At 38.8% G+C, this 20,341-nt stretch overlaps 1 gene segment (V, D, J or C); it reads right to left on the bottom strand.

Annotated features, from left to right (window-relative positions):
* Positions 1-9,981: 9,981 nt before the first annotated feature.
* LOC129441416 (T cell receptor alpha variable 14/delta variable 4-like) lies at positions 9,982-12,273 on the bottom strand. The segment is given in 3 exon segments: positions 9,982-10,298; positions 10,541-10,552; positions 12,231-12,273. Coding segments are annotated over 3 exon segments (372 nt in total).
* Between the last annotated feature and the right edge of the window lie 8,068 nt (positions 12,274-20,341).

Here is a 20,341-nt window from a genome sequence, read left to right as displayed (position 1 = left end):
TGGAGGACGTTATTTGGCAGACCTCCACGGAACATTCAGGACGTTCTGGAAATGTTAAGGGAACCATATTTTATGTACACTTTACGTTCCCATAATGTTCTTAGAACGACCCCGCTGGTGTTAAGGACGTTGCCCAGTAAAGTTCCCAGAACGTTATGAGACGGACGTGTTGTGGAGTTCCCTAAAGGGTTGGAGGACGTTATTTGGCAGACCTCCACGGAACATTCAGGACGTTCTGGAAATGTTAAGGGAACCATATTTTATGTACACTTTACGTTCCCATAATGTTCTTAGAACGACCCCGCTGGTGTTAAGGACGTTGCCCAGTAAAGTTCCCAGAACGTTATGAGACGGACGTGTTGTGGAGTTCCCTAAAGGGTTGGAGGACGTTATTTGGCACACCTCCACGGAACATTCAGGACGTTCTGGAAATGTTAAGGGAACCATATTTTATGTACACTTTACGTTCCCATAATGTTCTTAGAACGACCCCGCTGGTGTTAAGGACGTTGCCCAGTAAAGTTCCCAGAACGTTATGAGACGGACGTGTTGTGGAGTTCCCTAAAGGGTTGGAGGACGTTATTTGGCAGACCTCCACGGAACATTCAGGACGTTCTGGAAATGTTAAGGGAACCATATTTTATGTACACTTTACGTTCCCATAATGTTCTTAGAACGACCCCGCTGGTGTTAAGGACGTTGCCCAGTAAAGTTCCCAGAACGTTCCAAGACTGACGTGATGTGGAGTTCTTTAAAAGGTTGAAGGACGTTATTTGGCAGACCTTCACGGAACATTCAGGACGTTCTGGAAATGTTAAGGGAACCATATTTTATGTAGAAATTTTATGTTCCTAGAACGACCCCGCTGGTGTTAAGGACATTGCCTAGTAAAGTTCCCAGAACATTTGAGACTCACCCACAACTTATCCAGAAACCCCAGAACATAGCCATAACTCAAACAATATATAATTATACTGTGAAATTGATACGGTTGGTGTGGTGGAGGATAAAGGAGGAGATGGAGATCATGATGAATCCAAAATGATAATCTTTAATTAATATAAAACAAGGAACATGGAAACTGGTAAACAGCAAAACACACAACACATCACTATAAACAAGAACTGACCTAGACAAAGGGAAAAGCAGGGTATTTAGACAATGGAGTGATGAGGGGGATGACTGTCAGGTGAGGATAATAACAAACACAGTTCAGGTGAGAGAGTGAAAAGGATTATGGGAAATGAAGTCCAAATGGATGATGAACGGTCCCACTGTGTTTGTTATTATCCTCACCTGACAGTGGAGAAACAAGCAGGAACAAATTAGGACTGTGACAAAAATGCATCATTGAGAAACACAGAAAATAATTGAAGTGAGATTACAAGAAAAACAAATAGAAGGTCAAAATCTGGCAAATTAACAGAAGGATAATAAAAAACAAAAACAAATAAATAGCCAAAAAATACAAGAATAACATAAAAGCTAACAAAAACCCACATTAATTAAATTGTTTTAAACAATAAAGATGCAATTAAAACAAAACATTTACATTTGGAGTGCATAAAATGTAACAGATTTCAATATACAACAACTGGTTAAATAAAATAAAAAATAGCCCACAAAATATTAAATTTATGTTTACAGATGTGCAAATGTGTATTAGATATATAAATGTAAAAAAATAACACCATGCGATAAGGTCACAAGCTTGATAAACATCAACCTTTAGGAACTTCAATCTCCAGGTCTGGAGCCTGCAGAATAAGAGCATACAAATACAAATCCAGTTAAAAATATATTTACATAAAATGCATAAGTAAGGGCAAAAACACATATTACAAAACATCACAAATCCAAGAACTAAGATTTTTAACATTCAAATCGAGATGTGAAAAAAATATGTTGGAAGATTTCAGACTTCCAGAAAGATTTTCAAATTACCAACTTAAAGAAAAAAGCAATTACAAACTACAAAAATGTTAAGCTCCAAAACTTCTTGGTCAAGTATTTTTTATTGCCTGCTTCATTATTTGCCATTATTCTTTACTACTTCAAACAATCCAAGCCCCAGTACCTGAAACATTTTTAAAACATGCTGTCACTTTTAAGCCAAAACACTTGTGCTTTTGTATCTAATACTAATATTAGGCAAATTAACCCATACAAGAAATTACCTCATACAAAATTTAACAAATTCAATACATTCAATATTGTAATTTAAATCAAATTACACAAAGATAAATAATGAACATGACTCTTATGTTTTTAAATAATGTGTATTAAAGTTACACCTTCTTTACCCAGATTGCAGGAAGATACACTTCTTCAGGTTTGACAATGTGTGGTACATGACTTCTGCAAACAAAGCACAATAATGATTACATTTTTTTTGTAAGACAAACGCTAATTTATGATTCTTAGGTATTTAATTCCTTTACAAAAGTATTTCCAAAAAGTGTCGATTTTTTGTTTTGTACACAAATCATTTGATCTTTGGTTGGCTTCTCTGTGGGCTGAGCATTAATTTATTTTGTAAAGATCGAACATCTTAAAGATTTTTTTAACATCCTCTTTATGAAAATTGTTTAGCTCACTGTAAGCCTGCATGTTTATCATTATACTTTAAATGGCAAATAAGAATATATAGCCTAACATAGAAATAAAAAACATCACAGAAAAGAATAGCAAATAAACAGAAAAAACATTTATGTAACTCGCTGTAGAACAACGAGTGAAATCTATTTAAAAAGAAAAGTATCTTAACTTACCTTACAGTATTATATAAAGACAAAACAAAGATCACGCGTCGTCAAGTGTGGCAGTTTGAATTTCATGTGACTTCCGGGTCCTCTTGTAAGCTGTTGCATTATGGGAAAGGTAGTTCTTTTCATAAAGCGGATTGAACGCTGTTGCTGTTAACTGACTACTGATTCCAAGATGCATTGCAATCTACATCATTATATTCAGAGAGTACAACATAATACATATTAGTATAGTATTATTTACTAGTATTTTTTGTGCTTGTTAACACAATGTAATGTAAAGTCTTATTTAATTACTATTTGTCTTTGTCTGATGTACGATAGTGCAGACTGAATCACTCATTTATTTTTCTTCATTCTGAAATCATTTATTTATTACTTTGTTTGTATGGTCCACTGCACATTGACACATCCTTTGTATTAACTGCCTATAAAAATAAAATGCTCTAACTGTAATTTCATATTTTGTCCTCCTAGTGATATCAGGAACATTATTAAATGACCAACAGAGGACCATGTGAGAACATTCTATTAATGTTCCAAATGTCCTCTTTGTAACGTTGCCATGTGACCACAGGATAACCAATATGGGACGTCCCCCTAAAGTCATATCAGGAACAATATTATATGACCAACAGAGGACCATGTAGGATGGTTCTGTAAATGTTCCAAAAGTCCTTTCTGTAACGTTCTTATGTGACCACAGGATAACCAATATGGAACGTCATCCTACAGTCATATCAGGAACGTTACGATACGACCAAAATAGTACCATGTCGGAATGTTCTGTTAATGTTCCAAATGTCCTTTCTGTAACGTTCTAATGTGACCACAGGATAACCAATATGGAACGTCATCCTACAGTCATATCAGGAACGTTATGATATGACCAAAATAGTACCATGTGGGAATGTTCTGTTAATGTTCCAAATGTCCTCTCTGTAACGTTCTTATATGACCACTGGATAACCAATATGGAACGTCATCCTACAGTCATATCAGGAACGTTATGATATGACCAAAATAGTACCATGTGGGAATGTTCTGTTAATGTTCCAAATGTCCTTTCTGTAACGTTCTTATGTGACCACAGGATAACCAATATGGAACGTCTTTCTACAGTCATATCAGGGACGTTATGATATGACCAAAATAGTACCATGTGGGAATGTTCTGTAAATGTTCCAAATGTTCTCTCTGTAACGTTCTTTTGTGACCACAGGATAACCAATATGGAACGTCTTCCTACAGTCATATCGGGAACGTTTTTATCTGACCAAAATAGTACCATGTGGGAATGTTCTGTAAATGTCTCAGGCGTCCCCCTAAAGTCACATGAGGAACCTTGAACTGCAAGACTTTTATAACCAACAAAGGACGTTTTAGGAATGTACCTAATGTTCTCTAAAGGTTCAGGTCTTTTCATCCTCTTTAGAGAACTTTTAGGGAACGTTGCGAAAGGTCCCGAGAACGTCACCTTCTACGTGGGAATTCATTGGTGTTAAGCAAACCTCAAATAAAACAGGCAAATGGTCAGAGATAATAGAATCACAGACTTCAATATTATCAATCGGCAAGCCATATGATAAGACCAGGTCTAATGTATGTCCACCTATATGAGTAGCCGTAGCCACGGACTGAGTTAGATTGAAAGACTGTACAAGATTTAAAAAAGCTGTAGCCAGAGGCTTGGCTAGACAACACACATGAATGTTAAAATCGCCAACAATTAAGATCCGATCGTATTTAGGCATAATATCAGCCAGAAAATCAGAGAACTGATTAATAAAATCTTTGTTATATTTCGGAGGACGATAAACAACAGCACATAGCACTGGACAGCCGAGACTCATTTCAAAAATATTGAGTTCGAAGCTGGTGTAGGAGTAAGATGGCAGCTGCTGGCAAATTAAGTGATCTTTAAAAATAGTTGCTACTCCACCTCCTCGACCCGTGAGCCGTGGAGAGTTAAAAAAAGTACAGTTCAACCCTCTGGACTTCACAGATTTTATCTTTTATACACAAAAGCTCTGCCATACCCTCATCTTCAAGCTCCTTTAATGCCTCTCTCTCAATGTGTCTCACAATTAAAGAAATTAAAAATGACCGGCTTTTGCTACTGAAATCTTCACATTTAATTCCTAGGAATTCACACAGTCCGATTAAATGTTCTCGTGAGAGAGCATATACTGCTCCTATCACCTCAAGCTTCAGATCCTCTACTTGATCCATGAGTTACTCAGTCTGGGTGTGTGCAAAGTGAAAGAAGAAATGCCTTTAGCAGGCTGGAATCCTGCAGCGCTCCTGGTATTGAAAATAAACCTCAGATTGCTAGCACTTTCCTTCCTGGCTCGACACGGACACCTTCACTTCACTTGTCACCTGGGCTGAGTAGAAGACTGAATGGCACTGGAGAAGGACTGTCGTCACTGAAAGCCAACTCGCACTGCATTCAAATCCTCGCTGGGGCCTCCAAAATGTAGCACCCTCACACCTGATGAGGGGAGATATTATGTTAGAAAAAACACACACAAGGCACGGAGCTGCTGCTTCACAAGGAGTCTGTGTATTTCTGAGCAAATCAATAAACTATTCAAATAATGCAACATGTGTCTCATGAATTATTTCACACAATACAAATAAACATGAATGAAATATAACAGTTCACATTTTGTTATATATGGCACATTGATTAATGTAATCAATTCAAATAAACATGAATAAATTCACTAAAGGTAAACTGAAAATGACAGTATTTCTTTAGCATCATCAAGTGGTATATATTAGAAGAAAATAGAAACTTACATCAAACACTTTCTCTATTGTCCACAACAAGAGAATCATATTTCTTTTACACTATATTTGAACACCTCTTTTCATCATATTGTTTTATCACACTTTTCATACAAGACAATTAACACTATAGATGAACATAAATGTATAGTTCTCTGATTTAAATGTGTATTTACTATTATAATACATTTGCAACTTCAATCTCCCTTTAAACCTTTATCATCTGTACTTATGTAATGTAAAACTTCATGTATATAAACATATAACATATTATTTTTTTAACACGTTATCTCAAAGACCACGTGAACACATTAAAATGGCACACGTGTTCAGTCTGAGTAATATACAAGTTGAACGGAGCAAACTTTTAAAGTGCTAAACACAATAACTTTAACAATTTGAGCAATAACACTTTTCTCTGTGATGTTTTAACATCTTAGACACGCATTTTTATGACATTTATAGTCCATACCTGATGAGGGGAGATATTATGTTAGAAAAAACACACACAAGGCACGGAGCTGCTGCTTCACAAGGAGTCTGTGTATTTCTGAGCAGCGCGCCCGTCTCCCCCTACAGGTGAAAGTCCCCAGGCAAAAATAATCAAATGATCGATCATCAATAGGCAAGGAATACCAATCGCTACCATCAAAATCATGAAAATGCATTAAGGACATTATATACATTTTTTAATGAAACAGCATTTTCTGATCATACTAATTATTATTAGTTTTATTTTATCCTTTTCCTTTACATATTTTATTTTTTTTTTAAACCACCACAGATACTCCACAGATAATTTATTACAGCATGTTACAATCACAAATTTGTAGGCCTGAGCAAAAGTGTGCCGTTTTTGTTTGTGTCCTTTAAAATGCAAATGAGCCGATGAAATGCAAACACTGATCACAATGATGGTTGTTTGTTGTAATTGAAACTCAATTGTGCTGTCAAGTCCTTCTTTTCTATCTCTTTCTCTCTGCACTAAATTGCAGTGCTGTGGTTGGATAGTGCAGATAAAGGGGGCGGTATTATTGTAATTCGCCTCGCAACCTACCTCACAAAACAGGCAAAATCTGAACCATCTAATTTTTCACATGCTTGAAGAAAATGGCTTACTCAAATTAAGTTACAGGATTGACCTTCATCACATTGTCTAGGTTGATAGAAGCACTGGGGACCCAAGTATAGCACTTAAACATGAAAAAAGGAAAAAATTTGAATAACCAATACATGAAACTGGCACGAAAAAGAAAGTCGTGCCACAGACACAGGAAAACACGTCACTTAAATGCTCAAAACGTTTCGAGCTAAATTCAAAAACAGTCTCATTCCTATCTTACCATATCTGCGCTACTCATCTGACCAACGGTGAGCTCGAACTGCTTCACTGCAGAAGCTGCCTTGGAGGCTCCGCCGAGGGCTTAAACCAGTAACAAGCATTTTGATTGGTCGTTTTTGTGAACCAATCACATTCTTTCTGCCCTCAAAACATGTTTGAGTAAGGAAAACTCCTATCTACGTGAGGCACGGAAACAGAAAACATCCAGACAGCAATCTGCCCATAACAATAAGCTTATGTCCATATAATACACATTCACAAAATATCTGCATACTGTCACCACATCAATAATGTTTTGCTGGTATAGTGAATGTAAATGATCACAACAGAAAGATTGAGTGCTTCCTCTATTATTGTATGAGTGTTGAATGTGTTTGAGTCACAGTGGGCTTCAGAGCACAATAATACACAGCAGAGTCAGACACATGAAGATCCTGAATTATCAGAGGAACTGAATCTGACTTCACTTCAGAGTGAAATCTCTTCTGAAACTCAGTGCCATTATCTCCTCCATATTTACTTCTCCTCATGATGTATTTAGGAAAGTCATTTAGTCTCTGGATGTACCAGAAGAGCTCTGGCTGGACTGAAGCTGTTTTGTATTTACAATGTAAAGTTACTGATCCTCCTTCAGACTCAGTGATTTGTTTTTCTGGCTGATCAACTTTCTCTTCTCCATGACAATCTGAAGGAAGATAGAAATACATTTATTACATGACTTACAGTATAATAATGATAAAAACACCCTGAAGTACTGGAAATAAAAAATAGAGATTAAAAAGTTGCTCTAGTTACCATGACAAATTGATGCTAAAATCACCAACTTTAACAACCAAAGTGGCTTCATTTTGATGCAGTGACTAAAACAGGAGGAAGAGATAAATCAGTCAGTGAGTTGTCAATGACAAATGGGATGGAAAATAGCGGGGAGGGAAGTTTTGTTTCAGCAGTGTTTGTACAGCGCCCTCTTCGGGATTTTATTGTAAAGTCTCTGTGAGGTTCCAAAATTCTCTTCAGTCTGGAACAAATAACTTGTCAAAAATGTTTCGTTTTTTTAAAGATGAGGGGAGATGGCGACTGGCGATTATGGATCATTGTGTTTTTTAACCTTTATTTTTACAGGCAAGTCATTAAGAGCAGTTTCTTATTTACAATGGCGACCTGACAAGTGAAATAACCACTTAGGGAAAGGGAAGTGGGTCTAAAATGTGTGTGGAGAGGTTCGGCAGCCAGGCAAGAATTCAGGATCTGTATCTAACTTTGTATACATTCATTTTACACAGTAATGTTAGCTTAGTGTAGTAGTTGACTCAAGGTTTTCATGGGTTTCACATGTAGGGTATAATATTAGAAGCTGCGGATCTCGGGTAATGTAAAATGAATGTGTTTTTGCCAAACAGACCCGAGAAGACCCAAACTATAGAGCCCTTGTAACATCATGTGGCTGGCGGTAGGTTAATTTAGCTGAGCTTGACTTGTCAATCAATTTTGAAATCACATTTTAGCGGTTATTGGTGTCATCATCAGATGATAAATGAAAATAACAGCGGACCAAATTGGTTACGAGGCCACTGGGGCTTCTTTCTGTCTGACTGGTGCATGCGGGGCTGCAGACTGCACATACGTTGGTGCTGCTTACATTAGGGTTCCAAAAAAATTGCCACTGTGTCGAACTTGAGTCCAAGGGTTTGTCTCAGGTTAGGTCTTTTTGTTTTAATAAAAGGAAGTGATTTGGGTCATTTTGGGTACATTTCTTTGGACACAAGTAGACATCTAGTTGATACACATGTATGATTGATTTACTTGTTATTTATTTTGATTGTTATCAGAAAATAATCTATTCTAGAGGGACTCTGTTGTGATTGATTCTTTGCGAAAGTCTTCCGGAAGTTTCGGCCACAAAAGCTGTTTGTTTATGTTGTTGCCGCTAAAACCATCTATAATTGATCTTAAAAGGTACCTTGACTATGCAGACTTGTATGCTTTAATATTTTATATTTGCCTTCAACTACTAAAATTCATTGATAAAAACATTTTTTTTTCATAACTTCAACATAACAACATGTAATACTTATTTTAATCTATGAACTGCACTGTTCACGTGTATCCTCATTATAGTGAGAATTTTTTATTGCCCACTCACACATTCTTACCTAAGATCACCTTTATTTTGAGTTTGTTTCATTATTATGTTTTCTTTATTATTCTTCATTAATGAGCTGAACAGAAGACCTGAAGCTGTATTTTTAATGAAATGCGGACTAAATACCTTCACCTGCTGTCTGTCTGTGTTTATAACTCTTTGCTTTTAATTTTTTTTAAATCTACTAATTAAATACTTTTTCCTTGCTGTATCGTTCATAGAACAGGTTTTATTACAACCATGTGACAACATTTATAGTGATGAAAAACGAAATGGCAGCCTCAGATTAAAAAAGTTTTTGTTTCAAGTTTATTAAAACTATGCCATTTGTACTGTTTTTATTGACACATTCATATTGAAAATCCCAGTGCTAATCTATGAAACCATACATGTGTTTATTACCGGGGTACCTTTTACAAAGTAAAACATGAAACATGTTTACGTTAGTTAATGCACAATGAACTTGTGTGAATGAATAAGTATAATATTAGTATTAACACAAATAATAAATGCTGTGAAAACATACTGCTCATTTCATGTTAAAATACTTCATTAAATTTCCTTCATTACCATCTGTTTAACTGTTGCCTATATTTTATTTTTAAGAATGTCAACAGGTTTTGTTTGGAAAGTGGTTAGGGGAGATAAAATACCACATCAATACTGGTAAGAAAACATCACTGTTACACATAACACCAAAATTCACCAATGACTAAGATGTTTACAATTTTATTATAAAATATATTAATATAGTTGTTGCACATTGTCTTTTACTCTTTTATTATTATATGTTTCAGTAAAATGTCTTATCATAATCACACAGGTGTTTTCACTCAATTTATTACTTTCTGTGTATGACAGATTGTGGTTTTGATGTGGTTTACGTTCAAAGAGAAAAACATATTTTAGTTTTTGTACAGCTTCACATAAACTTTGTATCACTGGGCTAAAACTGCTAGTGCACAGTAATAAAGAGCTGAATCTGACAGAGTTACACCAGTAATAATGAGTTCAGTGGATGTTCGTGATGTAGTCAACTTAACCCGAGGATCAGTGGAAGTACCAGTATCACTCCATGACCGAGCCTCTTTCCATATTAAATACTGAGGTTCACTGTTAGGATGTTGTCTGTACCAGTAAAGTCTAACAAAATTGCTGCTGGTATCATATGAGCAGCTCAGAGTCACAATCTCTCCCTCTCCAGCATTAATATCTGCACCATTATTTGGCCCAATCTGATCCACAGCCATCACACCTGCAGAAAAAAAAATCATTAAATGTCATATAACTATTATTTACTCGTTTTTTCAGCACTTGAATGACAGACTTGCATTGAAATGAGTGTATGTTCATGTTTTCTGTGTAAGATATGTGAAAAGTTGTTTGTTCGTATGATCTGAGGTTTAGATCTCTTTTTTTTAAGAATTTGTTATTTCTATTTCTATGTATCTTAAACAATAACTAATATTTAAAAGATGAATTGCATGCATTTCTTACCAAAATCAAATGCTGTGAAACACAGAGAAATTATCACATAATTCATCATTGTTCAGTTAGAAGAGGTAAAAGTTAAACTGATGTGACTCATCTGGTCTCTGTTTATTTCTGCTGTACTTATGGATGTTTTTTGATCATTGAATGCTCTTAAATAAGATTGAAGGGATGGCGCCACCCAGTGGTGAGTTCAAAAAGTACAATTTGACAAATTCTGATCCTGAATTATGTACATATTCCTGTTAAAAATAACACAACACAAAAAGGATTATTTTTACAATGTAAAATACTATTGGATTAAAACATTTAGGCAAAGTAAAAAACTTAACAAAACAAGTGTGACAACCACAAAAGTGTTGTATTTGTGTTTTTAAGAATATTCACAACTATTGTCTTTTATTTGAAAACAGTTTATTGTATTTCTTTTAAAGAAAGAAAATATAAGTATCCAAAGGGTTCTATTTTTATGTGACTTTTCCTGTTTTAAAGTTAATTGAGTAGTGTTTGCTCCAGGCCAGCAGGGGGCAGTGTCGGGTGACAGGTTTACTGTAGCTGCGTGAGTTGTGAGTTTCTCATTACTGCAGAGAGCTCAAACCTGAACGCTGTCTCCTCATTTCTCTCCTGTTTTACAGGTGGGTAAATGTACAAAAACACATCAGGTGTAGAATTTGGTCATGCTGAAATGTAAATGGGATAAGGGTGGACTGTTTTGGTGAAATAATTTTCATCAGAGTCTGTTAATGATTTTGTTTATAATGAGTTTGAAACGAGTCAGTTCAAAACACACACTTTCTCATGTACATAAACCACAAGATGTTTTTTGAGCTTGTAAGGTTAACAGATATGATTAACTCACTGTTTGTTAGTTTTTCACCATTGGTTGAAAATGTTTTTGTTTAATAAGTCTATACAAAAATGTTTACAGTTAAAAAAATGAAGTTTAAAGTCACCATTTTAATAAATTTATTAGTTTTGAGCATGATTTTGCAGTACTATATTAACATGATACTGATAAAACACTGTGAGTGACAGATTCCAAGTATCTTTAAAAATAGCTGGTGAATATTACCATTGTCTTTGCATTTCATTTTGATAAATAGGGTAAAATACAGGCACAAAGAGTGAGTGAACATGCATTTGGTGCAAAGAGATTTCTTTTATTATGGATTTTGTAATGACATAGAAACTGAAAATTCATTGTTATGTTAAAGAGACACTGAACATGTAATATGTGAAACATAAAATAACTCTTAACAATAGAGGTGTTTGCTGAAGGAAATTCAGAAAAATAAATTACTGCAGAGAGCTCAAACCTGAACGCTGTCTCCTCATTTCTCTCCTGTTTTACAGGAATTAATCTGTTCTTTACAGTGCCGTTGCTACGGTACCTGTTACAGATTTTTGGTGGCCCGTACGGGGACGGCAGCATATGCGTAGGCTACAAGCACGACCAGAATTAGCATTGTAATGTTCCAGGAGCTGACGCCTCTTCCCGCCTTGAAGTTAAAGGAAGATTGGGTGTTACATGTGTGAGGCCAGTGTTTCACCTCATCTCTGGATCGTGAAGATACAACCTACCTCAACCATCCAGCATCTCAGATGCACAGGCCCTGTCTTCACCAGACCAATTGCCTGTGAGGTTATCACTGTGCTGCACACGTGGAAGACCAAGAGCTACTGGTGAAAGTGCTACCTGGGAGAGCAACCAACTGTGAGGAGGAGGGAAAAGTAGTCATGGCAGACGTTGAGAGAAAAGGCTTGGTGTGGAGCATCAAGAAGAATCTACTCATGCTGACGGCCAATGAACTTTTCCAACTAGCCCAGAGTGTTGGTCCTGTGCCAGGGAAGGATTCATCTAAGCTTCAGATTGGTGAAGAAGAGGGCTGCTTTGAGTACATTCTAGCTTTTATGAACAGTGACACTTTGTTGGAATCTGAGGATTCAGGTATGGCAGTGTTGTTAGAGCTTAATGATACTGTGAATAATGTCATTGAGGTTCGTTATGCTCAACCAAAAGGGGATATGACAGTAGGTCAGCCAGAGACAGCTACTGATAACCTGACAACTGCTAACGTGACAGCCATTAGTTCTAATACTAACACTACCCACACAGCTGCGGTTAGCATAGCTACTGCTTCACCAATCACTAATCCCCCTTTCACACACACTGATGTCAAAACTACACAGAACACTGACACAGAGTTACAGAGAATGCTTTCTAGCTACGCTGAGCTTAGCAACAAAGTCCTACAATACATAAACAACCCCACATCATCACCTACACTCACACCTACACCAGTACAATCTACACTACAATATAACAACACTCACAAACCTGAACAACATCCACAAGGAAGACATGATCGAGTCGTCCCCCTTCGAGACCTTTCACTGCTTTGTCGTGAGTTCAAGATTCAAGGTGGACAGATTGGTGATCAGAGCTCAGATTTAAGCTACAATAGCATATGCAGACAAATCGATGAAGGTGTTAAAGAACGATTCAGTGAGACTGAGATACTGAGAGGCGTTCTCAGAGTCATTAAATCTGGAAACTTAAAAGACATGCTAAAGCACAAGGATGATTTGACAATTGACGAGCTGAAAGGCTTTCTGCAGTCCCATTTAGGGGGGCGAAGCAACACAGAACATTTCCAAGAGCTTATGTGCACAACACAAAATGACGGTGAAACTCCACAACAGTTCTTATACCGTGTAATAGGTCTCAAACAAAAGATCCTGTTTGCTTCAAAATACGCTGACACAGAAGTCAAATACAATGCAAACACAGTTCAAGACATTTTCCTACATGCCATATATCAGGGCCTCAGCCATAAGCATAATGACATTCGTCGAGAACTTAAACCATTTCTCTCAGATAGCAGTGTGACTGATGAGACAATCCTAAAACAAATGATGAAAATAACAAATACTGAGAATGAGAGACAGAGACGTCTGGGGTCAGCTGTGAAGCAGAAACAAGTAAACGTGCATAGCACAGAGCTTGAAGTTGCAGCAGTACAAAGCAGCAGCACAAAGAAAGATGGACAAGATAAACAGCCAAAGACTGATGCACTCCAACAGTTAACTGAGAAAGTAGAGGAGTTAATGAATAAAGTGGAACTGCTGCAACGACCACAGTGGATTCAAAACCCAGAATCTTGCCATCATTGCCAAGTCAAAGTGGATCAAAAGAAAGCCAGATCAAATAGCTGTGCTAGTTGCCTCGAACAGAATCGGCCAGGGTGCACTCATTGTTTTTACTGTGGGGAAGACGGCCACAGAGCAGTAGGCTGTTTGAAGAAGCCCAAGCGTTCTGAAAACTGGAGCCGGTCCCTGCCCCGGGACAAGTAGTGACCTGGCTTCACGTTCAGTCCCACAGTGCTGAGTGTAACGTATGGGGCTCTTAGAATCATACAAAGACAAGTCTAGCTAATCAGAGCTCAAATGAAAACAATGAACAAGTCAATCTCCAATCCCCCCTTTCCCTACCGACCCAAACAAGTAGGCGCCTAGCCAAGTTTATAGGGGCCAAAGCCCTTGCGCGATGTGACCTTAATGGCTTGACAGTCAACGCCTTACTAGACACTGGAGCTCAGGTGAGCATGATTGACAAAAGCTGGAAAGAGAAGTATCTCCCAGACGCACCCATTAGGCCGCTCAGTGAAATATTTAATGAGAGAGAAGAGCTGGAAGTGCACGCTGTAAATGGAGAAATCCTCCCTTTTGATGGCTGGGTCCTCATTGCAGTCCGCTTCAGTGGGAATGGTGCTTTAAGCCAGTCTATCATGGTGCCTTTCCTCATTTGTAGCATCCCGCTTGCACAGCCACTAATTGGATTTAATGTGTTAGAGGAAGTGATTCAAAATCGGCCAGCAGAACTCGTTCCAGCCCTCACCACGCTCCTTTCTGATGCAATATCTGTCCCTGCTGATAAAGTTGAGCTGCTGGTGAACTTCATACAGGCTGACAAACCCTCCTTGTATCAGAGACTGTTAAGAACTGGCAATTATGACACTGTGGTTACAGCTGGACAAGTGGCCTGGGTTAAGTGCCAGATCCCATCCGCGGCAGTGCAGTCAGACCCTCTCCTCTTGTTTGAACCTGATGGAAACAGTGCACACCTCTCAGAGCTTGAGATTGAGGAAGGCCTACTAGAAATACAGACTGCAAAGAGACCTTATGTCATTATACCAGTGAGAAATAACACTAAACATTCTGTAACTATTCCAAGAAAGACAACCCTTGGCAGCGTCTAGACTGTGGCTAGGGTGATTGAGGCCGATCCACTAGAGAGTTCTAGGCCCAGAGGAGTAGTAGTTACGGCAACCACAACACCAGCTGCTCAAACTGCTTCAGCCTTGTGGCAGCCCCCTGTGGACCTCAGCCACCTTAGTGATAAGGAACATTAGAAAGTCAAGAAAATGCTGTGGGAAGAATCAGCTGTTTTTGCACGAGACAGTCATGATATTGGATGTATTCCTAGTCTACAGATGTCAATCGCCCTCAAAGACGAAATTCCAGTGCAGAGAGCCTACTCCTCGGTCCCCAAACCACTGTTCAAAGAGGTGAAAGAGTATGTACAAGATCTGCTCATGAAAGGCTGGATTGTGAAATCAAAGTCCTCTTATGCTGCACCAGTGGTCTGCGTCCGAAAAAAGGATGGTACACTCCGCCTCTGCATAGATTATCGTCTCTTGAATCAGAAGACCATCCCTGATCGACATCCGTTACCTAGGATACAAGACCTGACTGATACCCTCGGAGGCTATTCCTGGTTCAGTATCCTCGATCAAGGAAAGGCCTACCATCAGGGTTTTATCGCCAAAGACTCCCAGCATCTCACTGCCTTCATTACCCCCTGGGGGCTGTATGAATGGGTTCGTATCCCATTTGGCCTTTCTAACGCCCCCGCGGCCTTTCAGCAGAGTATGGAGGAGATGTTGGGTTCCTTGAGAGATGATTGCTGTCTTCCGTATCTTGACGACGTACTTTGCTATGCAAAAACCCTTGTTGATGAGCACGTGGAAGGTGTCCGCAAAGTACTCCAAGCTCTTCAGAGACATGGGGTGAAACTAAGACCTGAAAAATGTGAGCTATTTCGAAAGGAAGTGAGATATGTGGGTCGTCTTGTGTCAGCTCAGGGAGTGAGGATAGATCCCAAAGACCTGGATGCCGTGCGGTCGTTGACCAGTAGGACACCACAGACAGTGGGAGATGTGAGAAAGCTCACCGGATTCCTGGGCTACTACCGCTCCTACATTCAGGACTTTTCAAGGATAGCAAAGCCCATTTATGAGCTACTACAAGTCAAGCCAGGACACGCAGCTGTAGCACATGGTAAAAGCAAAAGTCCACAATTACCATCCAGAACACCTGTAGAGTGGGCCACCGAACACCAGAAAGCCCTTGACCAACTTGTGTCTCTCCTTGTTAGCCCCCCTGTGTTAGCATACCCTAACTTCAACTCACCTTTCGTATTACACACCGATGCTTCAGACCAGGGGCTGGGCGCAATTCTTTATCAACACCAGGATGGCAAGTTGAGAGTTATTGGGTACGGGTCTAGGACTTTGACTGCAGCTGAGCGAAACTACCATCTGCATAGTGGGAAACTAGAGTTCCTTGCCCTGAAGTGGGCTGTGTGTGAAAAGTTTAGAGATTACTTATTTTATGCACCCCACTTCACAATTTATACAGGCAACAATCCACTGACCTTCGTTATGACCACAGCAAAGCTAAATGCGGTAGGCCATCGGTGGGTTGGGGAACTCTCCGGCTTCAGATTTGACATAAAATACAGACCGGGGAAGTCCAACATAGACGCTGACACGCTGTCACGTCTCCCTTTGGACATTGATGCTTATGCGGAGTCCTGTACCAAAGAGTGTACCGAAGACGTGGTTCATGCAGTATGGGATGGAAGTAAAGTAGCCAAACAGAAAGATGTAGCCTGGGTGGCAGCTCTCAACATCTCCTCCCAAGCTGACCCATCTCTCCTTCGATCACTTAAATGCAATTAGCCAGAGTGAACTTGTGGAAGCACAACATGCAGATGAAGCCATCAGTGAAATTATCAAGTTAAAAGAGGCTGGTACACCTTTAACTGACGAGATACGGAAAGCTGCTAGTGGAGCCACCAAAAGACTATTCCATGAATGGGGAAAGCTAGTTTTGGAGAATGGTCTCCTATACAGACGTGCTAATGAAAGAAAGCAGTTGGTGCTCCCTGCCAAGTACAAACACCTTGTTTTGAAAAAACTCCATAACGAAATGGCCCATGTTGGTACAGAAAGGGTACTTAACCTTGCCAGAACCAGGTTCTATTGGCCTTTTATGGCCAGAGAGATCGAGGACCACGTCACTAAGAAGTGTCCATGCATAAAATAAAAGAAGCCAGTTACTCATGTTCGCGCCCCAATGGGTAATATCACATCAAGCTCACCACTAGAGTTGGTGTGTATTGACTATTTACATCTAAAGACCAGTCGTGGTGGCTATGAATATATTCTTGTGGTCGTTGATCATTTTACAAGATTCGCTCAAGCTTACCCAACAAAAAATAAGAGTGGCAAGACTGCAGCTGAGCGCATCTTTAATGATTTCATTCTACGCTTCGGATATCCATCAAAGTTACACCACGACCAAGGCCGTGAATTTGAGAATGAGCTCTTTCGTACACTTCAACAGCTGTCAGGTATCCGTCATTCAAGAACATCACCATACCATCCCCAGGGAAACCCTGCGGAAAGTTTTAATCGGACGATACTCCAGATGCTAAGAACATTGTCGGATAAAGAAAAGGAACGATGGAAAGATCAAATCCCACAAGTTGTAAATGCGTACAATTGTACTCGGCACGAGTCGACAGGCTTCTCACCCTTCTTTCTTCTTTATGGCCGCCATCCCCGCCTTCCCATTGATTTACTATTCGGCTTGGTTGAAGAGACAGACTCTGACTCGCCAAAAGGATATGCAAAGAAGTGGGCAAAGCAGATGTCTGAAGCTTATCGAATAGCCAATGAGAACAGCAGACAGGCCAGTGCAAAAGGCAAAGTGCTTTACGACAAGAAAGCAAGAGGAGTGGTACTACAGCCTGGCGATAGGGTCTTAGTCAGGAATAGGGTTTAATCCCGAGAAACGGGATTCCCGGGAAATCTTATCAAGACTATTTCCCGATTCCCGGGAAAAGTTATGACGGGAAACGGGAAATTTATATATATATTTTTTTATATAAACGTGCGCTAGATTAGATTTGCAGCTGGCTTTTTCAATGACCACTAAGCCAGCCTCAGAGGAAATGAAAGACGGTGACTTCATGAGCATTCTAAACAAAGAGTTTTCCCTCTTCGAAGCCACCAAAAGGAGACCAACCCACCTGCAACAGCTGTTTGATGCTCTTAGCACTATTCAGGCTACATCTGTGGAGGTGGAGAGAGCGTTCTCTATTTGCGGCCAATTTGTTACAAAAATACGAAACCGCCTGAGTCCATCGACGCTCTCTGCTTTTTAAAAGCACATTTCCAAAAAAATTAAATAAATGAAGGGCAAGGTGAGAAACAAAAATGGTTTGAAATGCAATGCTGATAATGTGAGTGACACTTTCGCTTGTAATTGCCCTATTGCGGCAGTTTTACTGTTTATGCGTTTGTTTTAGTTTTTAAATTATTATTTTAATTCTGTTTTACCGTAGGCATGGCTCTGTCTTTAATCTTTCCGTGCACATTTACACATTTCTGAGCTTTTATTCAGTTAAAATTGTTTTATGTTTAAAAGAAAAATATACCTGCCCTAATAAAGAAATTGTTGCTTAACTTGTAAGTGACAGTTTTGCGCGAAATTGCCCTATTGCGACAGTGTTACTGTTTGTGTTTATGCTTTTGTTTTAGTTTTTTAAATTATTATTTAAATTCAGTTTTAGTCTACATAGGCCTGGCCCTGTCTTTAATATTGCCGTGCACAGTTGCACATTTCTGTGTGTCGTTTGCTTTTATTTAGTTTAAATTTATGTTTAAAAGAAAAATATATTAAGAGTTTCGTTGCAAAACGAGATAACCACCGTTTTTTTAATTGTTCAGAAATCACGTTTTTTGGTTGTGCATTCCAATTAATTTCAATTCAACTGCAGTTGGTTTGCTTTGATTTAAACCTTCATAACTTAACAAATACGGCTAAGTAGCACCATAAAACAAAATAATAACATGATAACATAATATTAAACATGTTTTGACAAAAATGTTAAAAATGGATTTATCTCGTTTTGCAACGAAACTCTTCATATCTGCCCTAATAAAGAAATTGTTGCTTAACTTGTGAGTGACAGTTTTGCGCGAAATTGCCCTATTGCGACAGTGTTACTGTTTGTGTTTATGCTTTTGTTTTAGTTTTTAAATTATCATTTCAATTCAGGTTTAGTCTACATGGCCCTGTCTTTAATTATTGCCGTGCACAGTTGCATTTTTCTGTGGGTCGTTTGCTTTTATTCAGTTAAAATTGTTTTATGTTTAAAAGAAAAATTTACCTGCCGTAATAAAGAAATTGTTGCTTAACTTGTAAGTGACAGTTTTGCGCGAAATTGCCCTATTGCGGCAGTGTTACTGTTTGTGTTTATGCTTTTGTTGTAGTTTTTTAAATTATTATTTAAATTCAGTTTTAGTCTACATTGGCATGGCTCTTTCTTTATTTATTGCCGTGCACAGTTGCATTTTTCTGTGGGTCGTTTGCTTTATTTAGGGTAGTCAAAACTTGTAGCCTATATTTATTTAAAAGAGAAATATACCTGCCCTAATAAAGAAATTGTTGCTTAACTTCGAGTGATTATTCCTCAGTTATTCTAAATTATAGTTTTATAATTTTAAAGATTTTCAGAAGTCACAGACAATCCACCTGGCATTTCGCTACGGCAGGCTGTCACGCACGCAGCTCACTTGATCCGCAGCAGAATTGATCATTGCAAAAAACATTGTTGATATGGACATAAACTGTGTTTCTTGCCCTAATAATGATACAAATAATATAAAACATGTTGGGAACGCATATTTGAATGATATTATTGATAAATTACTTGTGCAAAAAAACAGCTATTTCCCGGGAGTCCCGGGAAATGGGTCGTCTTTTCCCGGGATTTGATTTGATCTAATTTTCGGGAAAATATTAAACCCTAGTCAGGAACCTCAGTGAGCGAGGTGGCCCAGGAAAACTACGGTCATACTGGGAAAAGTCCATCTACGTTGTTAAGGAACAGTTCGCGGATAACCCAGTGTATGTAGTTCACCCTGAGTCTGGGGACAAGAGGAAGACAAGAACACTACACCGCAATTTGCTTTTATTAGTAAATGACCTTCCAGTTGAAGCTCCTCCATGCCATGACGCTCCTGAAAAGAACACAAAGAAAAGTGAATGCCAGACTCGACGTACCAACGTGCCAGAACAGGCAGATCTGCAGGAAGAATCAGATTCAGACTCAAATTCTGATGATGACTCAGATGGCCATCGTTATTGGCTGAGGTTACCAACAGAAAGGATACAGGAGATACCCGCTGCAGCCCCACAACGACGAATTCCCAGCACTCGGGGTAGTCCAACTTCAGTACCTGTACAGGAAAAAGAGAGAGTTAGGATACAATACTTACCTGAAACAGACCTGATGCCTGAAAACGACGCAGAGATGGAGGAACCAGCAGAGGATGAAGACCAGTCTGTTGTTGCGGGACCTGAGGAACAAGATGGATATGATGAGGCTCCAGAGCCCATCCAGGAGGAACAGGCTCCAGCCAATCCGGTGCCAGACAACCGGGCCGAGGTCAG

This window comes from Misgurnus anguillicaudatus, chromosome 2 (genome assembly GCF_027580225.2).
Source record: "Misgurnus anguillicaudatus chromosome 2, ASM2758022v2, whole genome shotgun sequence".
Taxonomy (NCBI): Eukaryota; Metazoa; Chordata; class Actinopteri; order Cypriniformes; family Cobitidae; genus Misgurnus; species Misgurnus anguillicaudatus.
This window is presented reverse-complemented; position numbering and strand designations above follow the sequence as displayed.